The sequence below is a fragment of the Hirundo rustica genome, chromosome 13 (assembly GCF_015227805.2).
Source record: "Hirundo rustica isolate bHirRus1 chromosome 13, bHirRus1.pri.v3, whole genome shotgun sequence".
NCBI lineage: Eukaryota > Metazoa > Chordata > Aves > Passeriformes > Hirundinidae > Hirundo > Hirundo rustica.
In genome coordinates this window covers 9,630,059-9,648,796 of record NC_053462.1, presented here as the reverse complement: position 1 = coordinate 9,648,796, position 18,738 = coordinate 9,630,059, and the positions used below count along the sequence as shown (strand labels likewise).

The 18,738-nt window shown below is 41.1% G+C and overlaps 1 protein-coding gene and 1 long non-coding RNA gene across 3 annotated transcripts; one reads left to right on the top strand and one right to left on the bottom strand.

Annotated features, from left to right (window-relative positions):
• The first annotated feature begins 1,986 nt into the window (after positions 1-1,986).
• LOC120758544 (uncharacterized) lies at positions 1,987-16,386 on the top strand. The gene is made up of 3 exons (XR_005702938.1): positions 1,987-2,090; positions 15,601-15,749; positions 15,929-16,386. It is a non-coding gene; the product is annotated as an uncharacterized LOC120758544 (long non-coding RNA).
• DUT (deoxyuridine triphosphatase) lies at positions 10,511-17,157 on the bottom strand. Of its 2 annotated transcripts, none has more exons than XM_040076898.1 (7): positions 17,103-17,157; positions 16,380-16,542; positions 14,839-14,930; positions 13,699-13,743; positions 12,262-12,336; positions 11,269-11,339; positions 10,511-10,859 (listed from the first exon to the last, which is right to left on the bottom strand). In XM_040076898.1, exons 2-7 carry the CDS (start codon positions 16,538-16,540, stop codon positions 10,803-10,805), a joined length of 501 nt encoding a protein of 166 aa, XP_039932832.1. In that variant the 5' UTR covers positions 16,541-16,542; positions 17,103-17,157; the 3' UTR covers positions 10,511-10,802. The 2 variants fall into 2 exon arrangements, with proteins under 2 accessions (XP_039932832.1, XP_039932831.1); XM_040076897.2 differs by having other exon boundaries at positions 16,928-17,146.
• Positions 17,158-18,738: the final 1,581 nt, after the last annotated feature.

The following is an 18,738-nucleotide window of genomic DNA, read 5'->3' as shown; positions in this document are numbered from 1 at the left end:
TAAGAGCAGGCTGGCACCCTAAAGACAAGACTTTTATGTCTAGGAAGAGCTAAGGTTCAGTCAGGTCTAGTCCCCACAATGACATTCAGTAGCACCTCCTTCCTATTTGCTGCAGTCTAATACAGGTGAAGCTCATCCTGCTTGTTTTCACTTGGGTGGCAACTGATCCAGCCTCTCTCTCTGCCTTCTTTCCTGAAAGGCATTTGTGAGCTCAGCAGCTGCTTGACATTTAGCTCTTGCTTCAGTCTGGCTGATGCTGACCAGGGGCTTTGGGCTTTGCACTTTTACTAGAAGGCATGTAAGTGCATGTACAGAGAAAGCAACAGTGAATATTAAAGTTAGCTCATGGCTTATAGTCACTGTGGAAAAAGTTCCACTGAACAGGACTTGACAGAATTTCAATCTCAATGCTTTATGAGAGGTTGCTTTCTACTCCTCACTTTCATTATAAAAGGTAATTAGAAAAATTCTTACCTTTTTCCCCCACCCTAAAGTGCTCTAAATGTCTCTTTAAAAAAAAAAAAAAAAAAAAAGAGCCCTTCAACCACTTTGTGGTGTGATACCATAGAGGTTTTTACTTAGAGCCAAATATATATCAGGTTGGATTCTGAAAAATCAACTCATTATTTTTATTTCCCCTTTTGCTCCTTTGAATGTACAGAGCTTCCTTCTGATTTTCACAGTCATTTCAGAGATTGCTGACAGTACGTGGCACCAGAATACATACTCTAAGGAATGAAATAGTGCCCAGAACTATGCCACACAGCTAAGCATGTGAACAGGACCTGGTCCCTTCAGGTCAGAAAAGCAGGTGGCATGAAGACAAATTTATTTTCAGGAATTATGGGAATATAAACTGATCTATTAATTCTGTACTGCATATTCAGCTATAAGCACAAACCAAACAGCACTTGCTTATTCTCTTTTGCAGAGCTGGCGGAAGGAGACTAGGTGTCTGCAATCTGTCTTGGGACTTGGTTTAACTTTCTAGTCTCAACTTATCTTCAAGACCTTAAGACAGAACAGTTAACATCAGTGGATATATACACAAGTGGGAAAAGGTGAACCGTGCTCATGGCACTGGAAACTCGAGGAGCTGAAATAACTAAATGGTTTATAAACAGGCATATGAAGTGTATCTTGGTGGTAGCTCAGAAGCTAGAGGTAGTTGCAAACTGTGAGACAGTGAAGGATTAAAAAGAAAGAAACATGTGATGAAGTCCACAGTAAGTACATTAAACCTTTGTAGTCCTATTGTCTCTGCGTGATTTGGGAAGCTTAATGTGTTTATTTGCTCACGTCAAGCAAGAAAAACCTCTCTGTCCCAGAGAATAGCAGTCCAAGGGTGTTAAATAATTATCTCTTCCAAAATTAATTTTTTTACCTATGCCAGTAAGATGAGTTTTGGTTGCAGACTCAATAAATTCATTCTAGATGAAATCATAAGCATTTTCATATGAAAAACATAAAATAATGTAATGAATACAACAGCTATCTGGAGAAAAAACAGTTCTCGGACAACATTCCTCACTGATTATTCTGCAAATCAAATAATATGAATGACTGCTGGTATTGCAATATCCAGAAAAGTATGATCTATTGTAAAATAACTTTCTAGCTTAGATATTGTGGTTTAACATTTAGAAAACTCTTTTCAGAAAACAGATTACTATAGAGTGGATTATCAACTCTAGTAGAGCGTAGGCAGGCTTTCAATAAACTCTCCCTACTAGTTCCCCATTAATGAATTCAGATTTTTATTTTGCAGTCATTTGCAGCTCATTGCCAGATACTCATGCTGGTGTATATACCATTGCCCAGAGCAGTTTGGGATGGGGCTTGGTCTAGTGGAAGGTGTCCTTGCTCATGGCAGGGGGTTTGAACCAGGTAATCTTTAGGCTCTTTCTAACCCAAAGCTTTCTATGATTCTGTGACACTGGCAATTAAAGGTAGGAGACTCGCTGGTGCAAACAGCTGCAGCCAATAATTATAGCCTGTTCTTATTCCCCTGCTTCCTGAGTGTTTGTAGCATTGCTGAGTAGGTGAAGAGAACGTGATTGGTATGACCAGCATTTTAAACTACTGAAGTCGTAAGTTCTGTTTTCCTCTAGTCTAACCTGTTGTTACAGATGGAGCACAGTCTCTCTTTGTGGGTTATTGGCAGTTTTGGTCACTGAAGGACTGTGAGAAATAACCAAAGAGTCATGTGAAGTTTAAGCTTAAGGAGCAACTCAGAAGGTCCTTCTAGCTTAAGAAAAAGACAAATTTGGTTTTCTAAGACTGAAAGGATTTCTCAGGAAAGTTTTATTTTATCAGTGAGTGATGTGGAGGAAACTGCTGTTTGCTGTTGCTGTTTAGTTTGTATGCTGAAAACTAAAGGAGAGGGAGTGACATCTATTCTGAGAATGTTAATCCTCAGTTACAGTAAGGCAAGCAAAGCTCTGCAGTGCCAAAGCCCAGCTGCTCTCCTGTCCTTGGCCTTTCCCCACAGCTGGGGAAGCACCCATGGTACCAACATCTCTGGAGATTTTGGAAGGCCCTGTCTAGGGTGCATCACTGCAAATTAAAGGCTATGTGTAGATTCCCTTTTCTTCTTGTACTGTTTATGGCTGGCAGATGGGGAATTTTTTCTCATTTGTGTGTTGATAAAGTGTTAGTGATACTAAAGGACAAATGATTCTCCCCTGAAATTTAAGCACTCAAGCTCCAACCTCCTGATCGTTGATGACTATTGCATTAGTCAATTTGTGGCTAGCCCAGTAACTCGATAGCAGTGAATTATGTAGTTATGTGGGAACTCTGGGTTTTGGAACAGGCAGATGTTCCCAAGCTCAGGCCCAGCACTGCTGGGGTGTGTCATCTGTGTGAGACACTCAACGGAAAGAGAGAGCTGCAAAGCCACAGCCTCTGGTGCTTTCTGGAGCACAAAACATAACAGCAATATTACATTAAGGTAGGAATGGGAACAAAAAAATTTATTTCAGCACCAAGAACTTTTCTCTGTAGTGAGAATCTGATTGGTAACTGAATGCTGCTGCATTCAAACTTCAAATTTACTCTGGAGAGTAAACTAAACTGCTATAGAGCCAAGAAATAAACTGCTAAATTCATAAGAAACATTCAAAAAGATACCAATATGGCCTTTAAAAAGAGCAACTTAAATGTTACTAAATGCCAGATTCTGTTCTGCCTTCCATATGTGTGCAGTATGATTCACTGAATATCAGGGGTACTGGCCTCTGATGGACCCTTACAGTCAGCTTTCAACTCTGGAGGAGGTTTCTCCATAGGGCCATTCTGCAGCACATGGAAAGGTCTGGATTTTAAGACATTTTCCGAAGTCACATAGGGGTACATTTGTGTAGGTGCCCCTGAATTCCAAGAGGTGTAATAGTGTTGAGGTGTTCTGTTCTATACAATAGCAAAAGTGTTGGCTTTCATTTTATGCTTATTGATGCAAGTAAACACATGCACTTTGTAAAAAGTGCTTGAATTATTGTATGGTTGTGTCCAAGGCTACCATATCAAACATGTCTTTCAGAGCCAAGATTCTTGTCCGAGAACCCACCCAAAACTTTACTGTTGAGGTATGAAGCAATAATGGAACTCACTGATTCATCATTTGATGAAACCAGGAGTGCCCAGTATTGCCCAACAGAAGGTTACATAGGGCCCTAATGAAGTGTTTCTCTCACATAAAAGAGAACAGATGTGGGCAATCTCATGAGAAACTGAGCAGTGACCTGCTGTGAGTTCCCACTGGGCAAAGTTTCCTTCAGATCTGAGAAGCTGCTCCAGCTGAGTCAGAATATTCCTCTGGTACCACCAGTCCTCCAAAGGCCAGATTTCTAGATTCAGATCTGGGTTGCTGTAGGCTACATGCTACCATATTTCATCTAGTTAATGTATTGGAAAAATATCTTTGGGCTTTGCAAACTGTTGGAAATCTGACTGCTGGCTGAGGAACTTGGCTCCAGGGACCGACAGAAACTGCTCACAAACTGGTTCTGCCTTAGGGGCTTATGGTGAATCTGCCATGGAAATGCAGGTGACCAAGTTTTGGGTGAGAAGAGAGATTGTGAAGCTTCCTGCTGTACTCTGAGGTAGAACGGGAACTGTGTTTGCCCCTTAAGTAATTCCAGTGGCAACAGATTAAAATAGAAAGTCCCGTCTTTGGACTGATGAATAAACCTGACAAAGAGGCTTCTGTGAGCTTTTACCAATTTTACAAGTGGATGCGCTATTAGAGAAGAGGCTTCTGGTAGGCACTGCCTAGGTGAAGGCACATTTGTGGCTGAGTGAGGATATCTAGATTAGTTTCTGCATCTCCTAATGAACCAAAGTCTCAGGACCAGGCCAGACACGTGAGGTTATAAATCCAAACACTGTCTTGGGTAAAGAGTACAATAACTTGTTATGCACCAGGGTTTTTCTGCATTGAAGTAAGCAGCATGCTGATAACCATTGCAATCAGAATGTATTGATGCAAGTGTTTGAGGGGATCCTGGTGTTAAAGGCCAGAATAAACACAACTAGCATGATGGGGCTGCTCCCACTGGCACTCTTCTTGTCCCTCACCCCATACTTTTGAGAATAATTTGCTCAGTGGTATTAGTAGTATTTCTCAGTTCAAAACTAGATCTTTATTAAGGCTTCCAGGAAAGCAAGAACACTGTGGATGTCCACAGAGCCTTCAATATTGAAGCCACAGAAAACTATATATGGAAAAGGCCTGTCAGGTCATCTACTCAACCTACCAGCGAATGCTGGGCTGTTCTCTGTGCTGTGCTGTTTCCTTTCTTTGTCTGCATCAAGCCAGAGGGGTTTCCACAGCATCCCTGGGGAGAGTATGACATAGCTGAATAGCTCTTGCCCTTAGGAATAACTTTGAGCCTCTGGAATAATAGAAGTATTCTATGTTTCATTTTGATGGAGAAAAGGAACTCTGAGAGAAAGTCCCTCAGTCTTATGACTATATTGTATCTCAGATGTAATTCTATATTAATGACTTGTATGCAGATCACATGAGGCCAATGCTGTGTCCCACCCTACTGCTGCCTCTTTCGGTAATTATTCCTCACACAGACTTTTGTCATCTCTCTGTAGTGCATGGACCCTGATCAATTGCATTTCACTTGGCAAACATTCAAAGTTTGCCCTGTTTGAAGTGTCTGTCTGACTTTCACTCCTTTTAATTGTGCCAAAGTTCTTTGGCCGTTTGTGAGCTCATGTCCCAGAAACACATAAAAAACTGTAATTCCAACATATTTTCCTTAGGTGAATTAAAACCACTCAACACATGTTTACTAAAACCAATTGCATTTATAGATAGAGGAATCCTGACAGCTATTGATTTAATACTTCCAAATGTTTCCATTCAAATCCCTTGGGCACCTACTGTTGATCAAGTATAATGTCTTGATCTCTGGCAAAGCAAAGCTTCTGGCCAAATATATGAATGTTCTTTTTGACCTTGAGTATTGGGCATTAATAAACATGAATGCAAATATTTTTTTCAGAGGGAATAAAGTACTTCCATAGCTATTAAAACATGCAATCCTCTGACTTTTCTTGAAGACCTCTGCGCATAAAAACTGTTTAATTGAGTATGGAGATTGTTTTAAAGCAATGCCAATACCCTTAGCATTCTGATGAGGGCTGTATTGGTTTCACAGTTCTCAGCTGCTGAAAATTATATTTAGCATGCAGGATAACTTTAAAGATACTAGTTATAGAGCTATGGAAGGCCATGATTAATACCATTTGGTGATTGAATTGTGCTTCAAACAATGAGCAAGGATTCAGAGGAAGCCTTTGTCTGACTGCCACTTTGGCTATGGGAAAGGGGGGAAATCTGAATACCAAACATGTCTTTGTTAGCAGTTGGATGTCATTTTCTTTTGTTTAGCATTTGCACATTGCTCTATATAATGTAGGAATATAATAAAGCCTTGCCAGCAACAGCACCAGACTTTGGGAATATGCACAGACCAGTGAGACCATGGAATGCACTTTTATCAGCCAAAGAGGCAACTTAATAGACCTATGATAGAGTTTAGGAAGAGTTTTCCCTGGACTATTGGCATATTCTTTAAAATGCCAACCCCAAAGCTTTGCTCTTAGGTGTATTTTTGATTCTAATGATTAACTTACAAGCACTTTTCTTTTGTACCAGTTAAATACAGCTCAAATTACTTCTCTGTTGTTCATTAGAAGTGAACAAGTTTCACATGAGTTTTTCAACCTCCTATTTAATCACTCCTACCCTTACCTGCTAGCTGAGAGCACACCTGGAGATGAGTTTGGTGGTCCAGAAGGTAAAGATCAATGAGCAAAGGCATGAGGAGAAAAGGATTTATCCAGGGAGATCCTAAGGCATTGTAATATATGACTTAAGCCTTAGCTTTCTCCACATCTACTCTATTTGTGCAGGCAGAGTATTTGTCACTCCACTTATATAATTCCTAACCTGGGTATCAACAACAGTCTTGATGAACAAACCCATCATGGTTCTGATTTTGGTGTGGTGCTGTTTTTGCTTATCTGTGGCTCAGGAGGCACTTGGTGTTCTCCAGTGGAGACTGGAGGGGTAACTCATTTTCTGGGCAGATGTTAGCATGTAACAATGCACGTTGTTGTGCACCAGCTCCACAGTGGGATAAAACTGAGTATTCCAGGCACCCACGGCTGTGACTTTGCACGAGTTTCTTTAGCCTGAGTGCCAGCTTAAACTGATCCTATCCCTCTTCTCATCCAGCTGTTCCATTATTTTGGCAGCTACTCAAGATTTCCTGGAATAATTGCAAATGAGTAATAATTTTTCATTTAGCTTGTATGCAGCCCTGGAATCAGTGATCATTTGCATGCTGTAATAAATATCCAACCATGTCTTGGATGTGATTTGTAGTTCTGTACGTTTGAATAGCAAACTTCGGGAGGAGGGGGACAGAGTTAGAGTCCAATTTGCTATTATTGTTATTAGTTTAGGTTCTCATAGTTTTAAAATCAACTTTATTAGAATAAAATAATGATGTAAAAATAAATAGGCAGGTTCTGTTGGCAAGCAGGTGGCCAGGAACAGAAAGAATTGAAAAATTAAAAATCCTATTGCAGGATCCAAACTACCTGGAAGTGCCTGAGCTGTATTTTTCTGCTCAGTCCAGGCTGTCCCATAAATGCTAAGCATCTCAAAGGTCATCCAAATAAAAAGTAAATGCAAACAGAGGCTTCTTTCTCCCACATAGCAGACCTCCAGCCTGCTCAAGATACCATAGTGAAAGCTTGCCTGTTTTGACTATTAGTCAGTCTTACTCAGCTGCCATTTGGGAAAGCTATGAACAGCAGTCTGGGGGCTCTTTGCAGTGACCTAGGGCGGGACAACATCTGTCAGGCTTCCAGAAATGTGAGGCCCTCTTTAAAGCCACTATTAAAGCCTTTCTTGGCTAGAAACTGATAACAATGTATACAGTAAGGAATGATTTTCAACAAAAAAACCCAGTACCTTGCTGCCTCCCTGGTGCAGAAGTTTGGCTTTACATCTGGTAGCAGTCTTCCAGGCAGTGAGTTTTATCCAGTTTTTCCTGAAGAACTTTTGGTAGCTTAATTGATGTGATCAGTACAAAAAACCCAACTAACCAGATAAAAATCCCATCCCAAACAAAATAACCCTCACCAAGATGAGTGGAGCTTTCCCTCACCTCCTTTTCATGTCCAGGGAGAGCAGTGAGATCTCTGTGACTGAATCCATTATTTCCTGTCACTGTCGCAGCTCCTTTTTCAGTTTTCTCATGTTTCTAATGACTTAAATGCAAGTTGAGAAGAAAGGTAAGAACAGGACTGAAATATCATACTTTCTCCCCTAACAAAACACCTTTGACTGCTCTAGCCTATATATGTTGCTAAGATACAGCATCGTAGATGGGATGAAGAAAAATACTCTAGCAGAATTTAAATGGCTTGAATTACCTGTAATGCTGATCAGCTTGGCTTGTTGCCAGCACTAACTCCTTTGTGGGAGCACAGGATGGTGAGACTGGTGGTTTTTTGTGTGCTGCTGTGAGAATCTGACGAGTGGGATTCCTTAATGCTGTCCTGCACCGTAAGGAAGTGTGCCTGGAATCTGGCAGTGAACAGAGTGCAAGCTAAGCAGGTGGGAAGGTCGTCATCAGGACTGAGGTGTGTTAGCAAGACAGCACTGGATAACTACCACGCTCGCCAGGCATGGCACAAGGAACTTAGCAGCAAAGGAAAGATGTTTCCTTCCAACTAGGACACACAGTTATTTTGTCTTGGACACTTGGAGAGAACCTTTCAGAGTAGGAATCCATAAACCACAAAAATACTCATGTTAAAAGAATCTGACCAAAGATGCTACATTCATGTCTGTTTGTTTTTCCTCTTTCCTTTTACAAAATGAAAGCAAATGAATTCCTTTGCTACAATCACTAGAGACAAAAGAGAACTTTCTTCAGTTCAAGGGTATGAGCAGCATTGATACAACACTCTTATTTGTTACAAATTATACTATACAAACGTTCTCTAAAAACACCAAAGGTTAATATAAAATTTTTGTGATAATGAAAAAAACCCCATCAAAATCTAAGGGGAAACAAGTAATTAGGCATACACAGCTCACATGTGTTTGTTTAAACATACTTTACATGTTAAAAAACATTAGCCACTTTCTGGATGAGCTCTGAAATTATAAAATTAATCTGTCACTTTTTCAGACTTGGCAGACTTTCTTGCTGATGTTAACTGTGTTCTGAGTGGGGAAAAGCATCATTCAGCGGTAAAGAGCTAAATAACCACACAGTTAATGGAGGGAAAGTTTAGGAAAATAATTACGTAAATTCACTTCAGACCTGATCCTGCAGCCTTTAACCATGCAATGACATTCTTTGCCCAGCAGCAGATGCAAATTTACATTTTGCAGAATCACATCCTTACTGAGGTAGAGAGTGCCAAATAGCTGTTAGTGAGGGAAGTGCCATGTGTGCCAATTCTAGGAACCAGCAAGGCAGTACACTCTGCCCTATATTTTCAGGCTTTCAGTAACTTACATAACTAGGTGCAAAATACTTATTTTTATTTCTGGTTCTTTTCTTTGGAAGTGCAGTCATGTGCAATCAGGTGGAATAAGTGTGCTGATAATTTTCCTTCAGAAATTGTAATGGTTAGTGATGTGGACACTTTTCTTTTTAGGCAGAAACCACGAGGTACTGAAGCAAGCATTCACTTTTCTTGCACTTGAGGTCACAAATTTATGCATGTCAAAAAAGTTGGGCCAGCCAAAAACATCATGCTACACTCCATCAAATAAAGGGACACTGTTATTCTTACAAGGAAAGGTTTGACAGGACAGGAAATAGGCAGGGTCATAGAAGTTTACTTAATACCAAAACTTACTTAACCATCTTTAAGCCAAAATACAATAATAGTTATTTAATGGGGGGGGGGGGGGGGAAGTGAGGGGACAAATTCAAGAGCTCCAAACGGTGTTATTACAGGAGTTGCAACCAATACAGAAACTAGGGAACCTGAATTTACATAATTCAGGTTACTATATATCACCCACCCTTATGAGTTAACATGTACTAAGTAAGTTTAATTTATATCCTGAACTTGCAGCCAGAGGCATCTGATTGGGAAAATCCAATGCAGAGTTTACCAGGCTATACATTACTTTCATTACAATGCAATCCTTAAGTAGACTGCATTCCACTTAAAGGAATGGAGGAAGAGAGTAAGAACACAGTGAATACGAAAGATAGGAAAAATGTTGCTGTTCATTACAATTTTCCATTTTTGTTGAAACGCAGCAGGAGAGAAAAGCCACAGGCTTCTCTACTGCTCTTGCATGCCAGGAGGGATTATGCAAACACTGCAACCACCCAAATCTTATTTAAATTATAGTCATTGTTCCCCCTTTAATGGTTATACTTTTGCCTGCTTTCACTCAAATATTGCATCTTGCTTTCCACCAACATAGTCCCAGTGGGAGTCATCAACTCTTAATTATAGATGAACAGATCTTTGAAAAATACCTCTGAAAAAGAAGTGGAAAAGCAAGCAAACTTTAAGTGCCATCTAGTGGCTGATCTAGAGAACATTAAATAGATTAAAAAAATTCCTAACATGCCATAGAGTAATATAACAGTAGCTGAGCTGAGGGAGCTGTGCCTAAATTCTCAAGTACTAAACACAAGGTTAACACTCTGGGGAAAAGAACTAAAGATCAATGGTAGCAGGGGTATTACTGCCATAATTTTTGTTTTAAGATTTTTGTCCATAAGTGGAGAGTTCAAGTGGTAGGAATTGTACAGGAATCCCAGGTTTCTTCAAAACCCTCATCAGCTCATGATCCTCTGTCACTGATGGTGTATGAAACAGGCTCTCAGTATGAAATCCTGAGCCATGTGGAAGACAGCTTTCAGAAGTCTAACAAAAACTGACAAGGGAACAATTGGCTGTTGCAGTTTAGGTGAGTAAAATCAAATAAATCATTAAGTAATTTTTTCATTTATTACAATATAATTGCTAAATAAGCAATGTGTTCTTATTGCTGAGGACCAAGCATCTTGCAAGAAATAATACATCAACTAGTAAGTCAATCCAGTCATGCACATTTCCTAGTTCCTCTCAAATCCTGCTTCTAATTCAGATGAAAAATTAGAAATAGTATAACAAAAAAACCAAACCAAACAAAAAAGTCACAAAAAAACCCCAAACCAACCAACCAAAAAAAAAACAACAAAAAACCAACAAAGCAAAAAAAAAAAAAAAAGTGTATTCAAGTATTTTCAGTTCTTCCCAGTAGAGCCAAAGCCACCTTCACCACGTTCTGTATCATCCAGAGCCTGCAAGACATCAATTATGAGCTGGTTTAGTGCCTTAAGTTGCCTTTTGTTTCTATATGAGATTGTCTATCATTTTGTAACAAGCAATAATTAAGAAACCAAAAAATGTATGAGACACGTCAGAACATCTTTTGTACAAGCTTAAACAAATGCTTGTGAGACAACCATTTCTAGTATATACTGAACTGCTTTTTAAAAACTCTGAAAACTTACCAAAAAAGAAAAAAATCCAAGCAAGTATGTACAAAGAATCAAGACTTTGATTCAGGTAGCACTGCTGCTATGCAGTTTTACCACTGAAAGTAATTTCAGCCAAGTATTTATCCATATAATAAATTTCATCTTATATACAAGTATCTTAAACTAATAATCACTGAGAAAACAGAAATATTTTCTTTTGGCAACTTACCTCAACTTCTTCTAGCTCAGGATAATAAATACGTTCACAGATGAGCTGGGCAATTCTATCCCCTTTTTTAACTGCAGAGAAGTTAAAATATTATTAGTTCCTTCAAAAAAGCGAACAATGAATACAGACTTTAGACAATCTCCTTTCAAGAGCATCAGAATATAGTAAAAGTGAAGACACTTATTTGATCTTAGCCAAAGAGATGTTAACAGACCCAGAAAAATACAGGCTAAGATGAACTTTTATTTGGTCCTTCGAAGGTGAACGTCAGCAGCTGTACCAGGCCTTTCCATTCATTCCTGCTGCCATACTCTGGCATCTTAAGTTCATTAGGCATAGGTACTGCAGACATGGAGAGGCAGCTGTATGGATAATGTAGCACCTTTTCTGAACTACACCAAGGAATTTGGGGGAAAAAAGGCAAACTGATAAAAGGAAAACAGAGTTTCTCACTAGCAACCAGTCTGGCTCCCAGAACTTCCATAAGCAGCTTATGATGCGAAGATGCAGAAGAGGCCACAAAAGCACATACCTTGTAACTGGGCACTGAAACACAAAACTGACTTTTTGCAGAATGACAGCATAACAAAGAGTAAATCTTGTCTTTGCTTCTCATGTTTCCAAGGATTCTGGAAAAGTTTTTTCTCAAATACTGCTCAGATAATTTTTTTTTTTTTTCAGAGAAAGGTAGCAACTTAATACAAAGTTGCATTTCAGTAGAGCTTGTGAATCTACAGCTTAGCTAAGTAGGGATGTTTTGGTTTGCTTTTGTACTGGTGTGGTAGTTTGAGGGTGGTTTTTTTGCATGCTGCCCAATTTGCTGTGAGTAGAACCTTCTCAAGTTTCTTTGACAGGGCATTATTAAGTATCTATGTTTTTGTTAACTGAGTGAAGAAAAATGTTCCGTGCTAGTTCTACCTCTGCATAAACTTTTAAAGAAAAAATTTCTTAGGCAGATAGCTGAAAATAGGCTCTGCCATGCTTAACACTTACCTTCAAATGTCTCCTTGCCAAAGTTGAACAGGACCACACCAACATTTCCCCTGTAATCCTCATCAATAACACCAGCTGTCATGAGAATTTCGAGGGATTCACAGTTAGTAAATGTCACTGTATAACTAGATTAGATAAGGTTTATCTCATCTTTACAGTATCTCATAATGACATCCTTTATACTTCTGAGGCACAACTAACAATATATATGTAAATACTGAGACATCTGAAAATGCTCATCAGTCTTGCAAAAGGAACTGGAAAACACCATCACAGGTGAAGAAATGCTTTACCACTGTACTACTAATTTTGATCTGAAATCAAGACAGATCTGGGCCAAATTCAGGCTCTATTTGTTCTGCTAACTTCAGCTCTTTCAGTGTCAAGCAGAAATCTGTTCTTAACTTTAACATTTCATTTAAGAGCTATGAATTTGCACAGATCCAAATCCTGTACCTATGGTAAGGTAACAGAATCAGAGCTGTAAGGAAATGATTGTCATACAGCTATATTCCAGTACCAAGACTATAAAACTAGCTTACTTCTGTATTTTGGATGACTCTATTAACTACATAGTTCAGAAGATTAGCTACCAATGCACATTAAAATAATTATATTCTGCTTCTTTAGTTTTTCTCTCAGATAGAGGAAATGTATTTCCAGTAGAAAATGTGAGTTTGGGCCTGCCTTGGGTCTCAAGTACATATTTTGAAGTCTACTTGCAGTAATAATTTAAATACTAAAATTAAATGCCATTCCAAGACATTCCCCAGCTAATACAAAGTACTACCATTATAGATTACTAACACCAGAGGAAACTGTAGTATGAGTGCACCTTGAAGTTTTATGTTGAATGACAAAATGCACATTTAAGAATAAAAACCTGTTTTTTAAAGTAGTTCCTTCAGCTTTTGAAAAAATTCAAATGCATATGATCCATAGTTACCATGCAATCTCTGCACTAGTTCCAGTGTAGAAAAGGTATTTACACAGCTCTCTTACGTAATGTTTTGGGTTAATCCAATGGCACTTCTGAATAGTTTCCTAATTAAGCTGCTGCTAATACTGGGAGTATCCCCTGAATTTTGAAAATTCAGAAAAACATTCAATTCTCAAATTAACTTGCTTGTTAAAAAAATGGAGAAACCAGCATATAGGAAGTCATCTCTAATGCCTAAGCCAAAAAATAATTTCTATGGCAGGCACTGCCTACAGAAGTCTAATACAGTTATTATTTTAAAAAACAGTCTTTTACTTTTTTTAATTAAGGAAGTTTTAACATAATGATGATGACCTGTCTCTCTCAGGTGTTACCCAGGTTATCTCCTTTTGACAAACTACCCAAGAAGCCATCATTTATTTGCACATTAGCGTGAATCTAAGGCACTTCTGTGACCAATGTTTACCAAGTCTTAATAAAAAGAATAAAAAGCTTACCTCCAACATCTATGAAGTACTTTGCAGCTAAACCAGAACGTGGTGCTAGAAAATATATTTTTTAAAGTATTAAAATTTATTTCTTTTAAAAGACAGTATTTATAGGATATAGTGTGTTTGCACAGAGTCTTGGCAATGACAATTGTTTCCACAGTCTTTAAAATATACACATTACAGGAATTACAGTAAGAGTTTACATATATATTGAACAGATAAACAGCTGCAACAGGCTACAATAAAATTGCAATCTTTAAGTGATGGAAACATATCTTTATTTGACCTGCAACTGCAGAGTAGGTTTCTTCAAGGAAGGCAAGTGGAGCAGATAAAGACTGTCTAATCTTGGTTTATTTTTGGTAACTATCACTGGTTCAGCATCATCTCAGAAGAGTATTAGGTCAAACCATTTAAGTTATAAAGGAAAACAATATTTGGCAAGCAATTTCCTAAGCAGCATTATACACAGATAAATTATGTGTGTGGATTTGGGTTTCTACTTACCTTAGCCTACTGTGATGAGGGGCTATAAATGATATCATCTTCAAAATTTTCTTTGAGTAAGAAAAATGCATGTGCTCTTTTACATAAAAGGATGTGGCAAACTCTGATCACGCTCTTTCACTGGAGTAGCTATTGCTTTTTTACTTCAAGAATTTATACGTAATTCAGATAAAGAATGCACAAAATAATCAGAATGTCTTGTACAGGTTCTCTCAACTATTCTGTCACAATACGTAATCACATTCTACTACACTGGTACTCTGGGGTTAATTTTCAAACCTCCAGGGGTGCATTTTCTCTTTGTTCATTATCCATTAGTCTTTGTGATTTGAATTCTGAAACTGCAAATAAATAAATAAATAAGTAAAAAGGAGAAAGAAACAAATAAACTGTGGAGCCTATAAAGGTGTATGTAGAGTACAGGCATTTTTGCTGGTCATCCTTTTGTCATTCCACGTACACCAAACCTCAGAGGTGTCTGACAGCAGGTAACAGGAAAATCTCTACGACAAGACTGAGTAAATCACGTGGCATCCCTTTTTTGTGTAGAGTAATTCTGAAAGCTTTAGGCAGGATCTGAAGATGGTGTCAAACCTGTTCTAGAATGATTCTGCAGCCTTTTGACAGCTGTGTACTCACCTATTCGGCCATAGCATCCAGAAGGAAGTGCAATTTGAATGTCTGTTTTTACCACAGCCTTTTCCATGGGTGGTATCACACAGTCATAGGCACTATATTAAAGAAAGAAACACTGGTTTATATAGAATATTTTTCAAAGTTTCTTTACTATAACTTTAACTGTAACTTAAGGTACAAAACTACCCAGAATTAATATGTCTGGGAATTCATACCATGAAATTTAACCAACAAATATTTACAGATTTGCAAAATTTAATACAGATCCTAAAACACAAGACACTGCCATTCTGATGGTGCTAGTTTAAGATTCCAGAAGTGTCATTTGAACAGCATACTCCTGCAATTGCCAGTTTGAAATGGTTTTTTTTTAATTGGTAAGATAGACAAAAAATACAGGTTTAAAGTAACCATTAGGTGAACGTAGTTGTGCATTTTTTTGTGCAAAAGCAGAAACTTTATGGATAATACAGTCTGAATGAGCTTTCTACAGCAGATGGACTAGTTGTAATCAAAATTAATAACCTATTAAGTTAACTTTTAGACAACAATTTTTTTTTCTGAACAGCCTGACAGTTCATGATTCACATGATTCTCCTGGGTACTCTCAGCTACAGAGATTTTAAGAACTTGCTGAAGCTACCCACTGGAGGCCTAATGAAAAGCATCGGTGACAATACTTGACATATCTTGACCTTGACAAAGAACTGTTTTTTAAATACTGGGAAGCACTGAAAGGTTTTCTCTAAAACAGACTTTTTGCAGGTCTACAGTACAACATTGGAACAAGAACAGAAAGAAACCTGCTGAGATGAAAGGGAAAAAAAGGGTAAAGTGTGGTGCAGTAAATCTTCGGAAAAGAAGTCAGAGAGGTGAAGGAAGAAAAAGGCTGGTTATTCTACATAATAAAGAGGGTAAGTTAAAGAGAGTGGCAGCAAAGTTCACTCGTTCAAAACTAGTGACATGATCACAGAAGCACTATGCAAACAACCACAAGTCTAGCTATGGCTATTCCTGAACATAGTGAAAGTAATTGAATAAGGGCCATTATTAACTCAGACACACTAAAACCTAAGTCTGTACATCAACCCAGGTGGTTTCCAGCTAGGAGCTCTATCAGACTGCTCCAGGGCCCTTTGGCCGGCACCAACCCTGGAGCCGAGAGGAAAGCAGAAAAGCACAACTGCTGGCAAGGAGGGCCCACGTGCGCTACCACATTTGCCTTTCAACAGGAACGCAACCCGGCCAATATGAGCACCAACATTTCTGGATGCTCTGTCAAACAGAACTTTTAGCCAACGACTGCATCTGTGCCTGATGAAATCAATACTGTAACACGGCTGGACCACAGATACCCGGAGAGGGGCAGGGATGGAGGAGCAAGGGAGCTACGACTCGGTCAGCTCTGGCATCCTCTCCTGCATGGCCAGCGCGACTGTGCGGGGGCTCAGACGGGCACGAGGCCCCTCAGCCGCAGGAGCGCCGTGCCCAGGGCTCGCCGAGCGGGGCGGCACCGAGCGCGGGCTCCCCTCACCCTCCCTCACCTGTACAGATCGTAGCCTGCAGCCCGCGCGGAGCCCCTGGAGGGGGTGAAGGCGTTCTCGGACAGCTTGGAGAAGCGGAGCCGCGCGGAGGCCTCTTCAGGCCCCGAGCCCTTCTGCCTCTTGCTGGGGGACGGCTGCGGCACGGCCTCGGAGGCGGGCATGGCTGAGGGACCGGGAAAGATGCAGTGAGGGACGGCCACCCGCCCGCGAAAAACCCCGCCAAAACCCGGCGCGGCCCAAAGAGGCGGGAGCAGGGGGGAAACCGGCCCGTCCGCGGCCTCTCCGTGCGCAGCGCAACCCCATTCCCCCCTCGGTGAGAATGGCCTCGCCCAGCTCCTCCTGGGCACCCCGCGCCCGCACTGAGGCTCCCGCCCCTTGTGTCAGGCCGTGCTCGCCCATCGCCCCAAACCGCAGCCACTGCGTCGCTGCCCGGGGGGCGCAGGGCGGGCCCGTGGTGCGGCCGGGGAGCGTGTAGGGCCCCCAAAGCCCCCAAGGGCTCCGGGCTGGGCAGCGTATGCTCCCCCGTAAATCCCCCCAGCCCTCCTTACGGTGCCCGCCGGGGTGCCGGAGCCACCGGAGGCACCGGGCTAGCATAGCGCCGCCGCCGCCGTGCGGAAAGCGCGCCATGGACCGCTCGCCCGGCGCTCCCCGCCGCGGTCCGCACGGCTGAGGGGGCGCGGGCGGAGGCGCCGGCGCCCCGTTCTTCCCCGGGCCGGGCTCTACCTGCCGGCGCAGCCCCTCGGGCAGCAGCCCGGCCCGCGGCGCTCCTCGGGACGCGGCGGCGGCGCTGCCGCTGGCCGGCGAGCGGACCCCGCGGGCTGCGCGGCGTTGCCGGGGGACCCGATTGCGGCTGCACGGGCGGGCGGGGCCGGGGCCCGCGCCGGGGGAGCGGGAGGTCAGGGCTCCCTCAGGAGCAGCGGGGCTGTTCCGTGCCCGCATCGCACAGCCGGCGTGCCCGAGCACAGCGGGCCGCCCCGCGGCCTGCAAACAGCTGCTGGCCTCCAGCAGTACCGGGGAGCTTGGGACTGGGGGGACCTCTAGAGAGCATCCAGTCGAATCCTCTTATTAAAGCAGATCTTAGAGCATCCAGTCGAATCCTCTTATTAAAGCAGATCTTAGAGCACGCTGCAGAGTAGAGGCAGAGACTCCTTCAGGAATGGTCAGGTCATGACAGAAGTGTTTGCCTTATGAAAGGAGAACAATTCTTGGCGATGCGGTGGATGAGAGAACCTGTCAATGCTCAGCCTGTTCCTGTTCTGTCTTGGCACAGAAGACTTATGATTTCATTGTCTTTAAAACTCTTAGCATTCTTGCCATTCCATTAATAATGTAGTCCCTCCCCTATTTTTCCTATATCTAGGCCTTTCTATCTACATATCTATTGATATATGGGATATATAGGTGTATTCTACGAGACATACCTATATCCCTAGGGATAGGGAATTTTCTGAATGGCCCCATGGCTCTCTGCTGTGAGCTGAAAAGACTAAACATTGGATTCATGGTTTCAAAACTATCCCTCGTGAGGCTAATGGAAGTATTTGACTCTCTGCAAAATAGGTACAGATTTTTGGATTCTTCTTGCTGGACTAGATTTTGTCAACTAGTTTTGTGATTTTTGTTTTAAATTCTTAAGTGTATGTGATCGTCTCTTTGCTATGTTATGCTTTCTAAATGCAGCCAGATGGCAGTGAAACCTTTACTACACATTGCAGTTCAGTTGTGAAAGGTATTTTTAAGAATGTCCCAATTTGGGCTTTTCTTTTATTCCTGTTCACTATTTTCAGTCTAAATAATATGCACTATTTGAAAAAGAATACGTATGTAACACAGACCCATGAGAAAAAACTACCTAAGATATTTTACGGCTTCTGATGTAAGCTATCCAAAAACTGAAGTTTATAGGACTTGAAGTTGTATCAAACTAATATCTAATTGTAAATGTTTATTTATACAAGCAGGACTTGATAGAGTTTACGACTGCATCCTTCATTATAGTGTAGAAAAGGACCAATTTTATAAATGGCCAGGCTTGGTGAGGCCGGCTCTGTTCTAAACTGTGCTTGAGGTAGCCTGGAAATCCATGAATAATAGAGAAGGAGGACTCATCCAAAAATATTATCAAGGAGAAAGGACTCAGCTGAGTGGCACTTGTTTTTCTCTCAGATCTTGACAAGGGGAACCCCTCCAACCTTATGCTGGAAGACTAAAACCAAGTTTATCTTGGTTCTGGGAAGGTGTTGCTCGATCTGTAGATAGTAAACCTTCCTGCATTCCTCATTGCTGATTAGTGCTGCTCTCCATTGGGCATTTCCTCCTTTGGCTTTGAAAAGCAATACTGAGAGAAACTGAAATCATC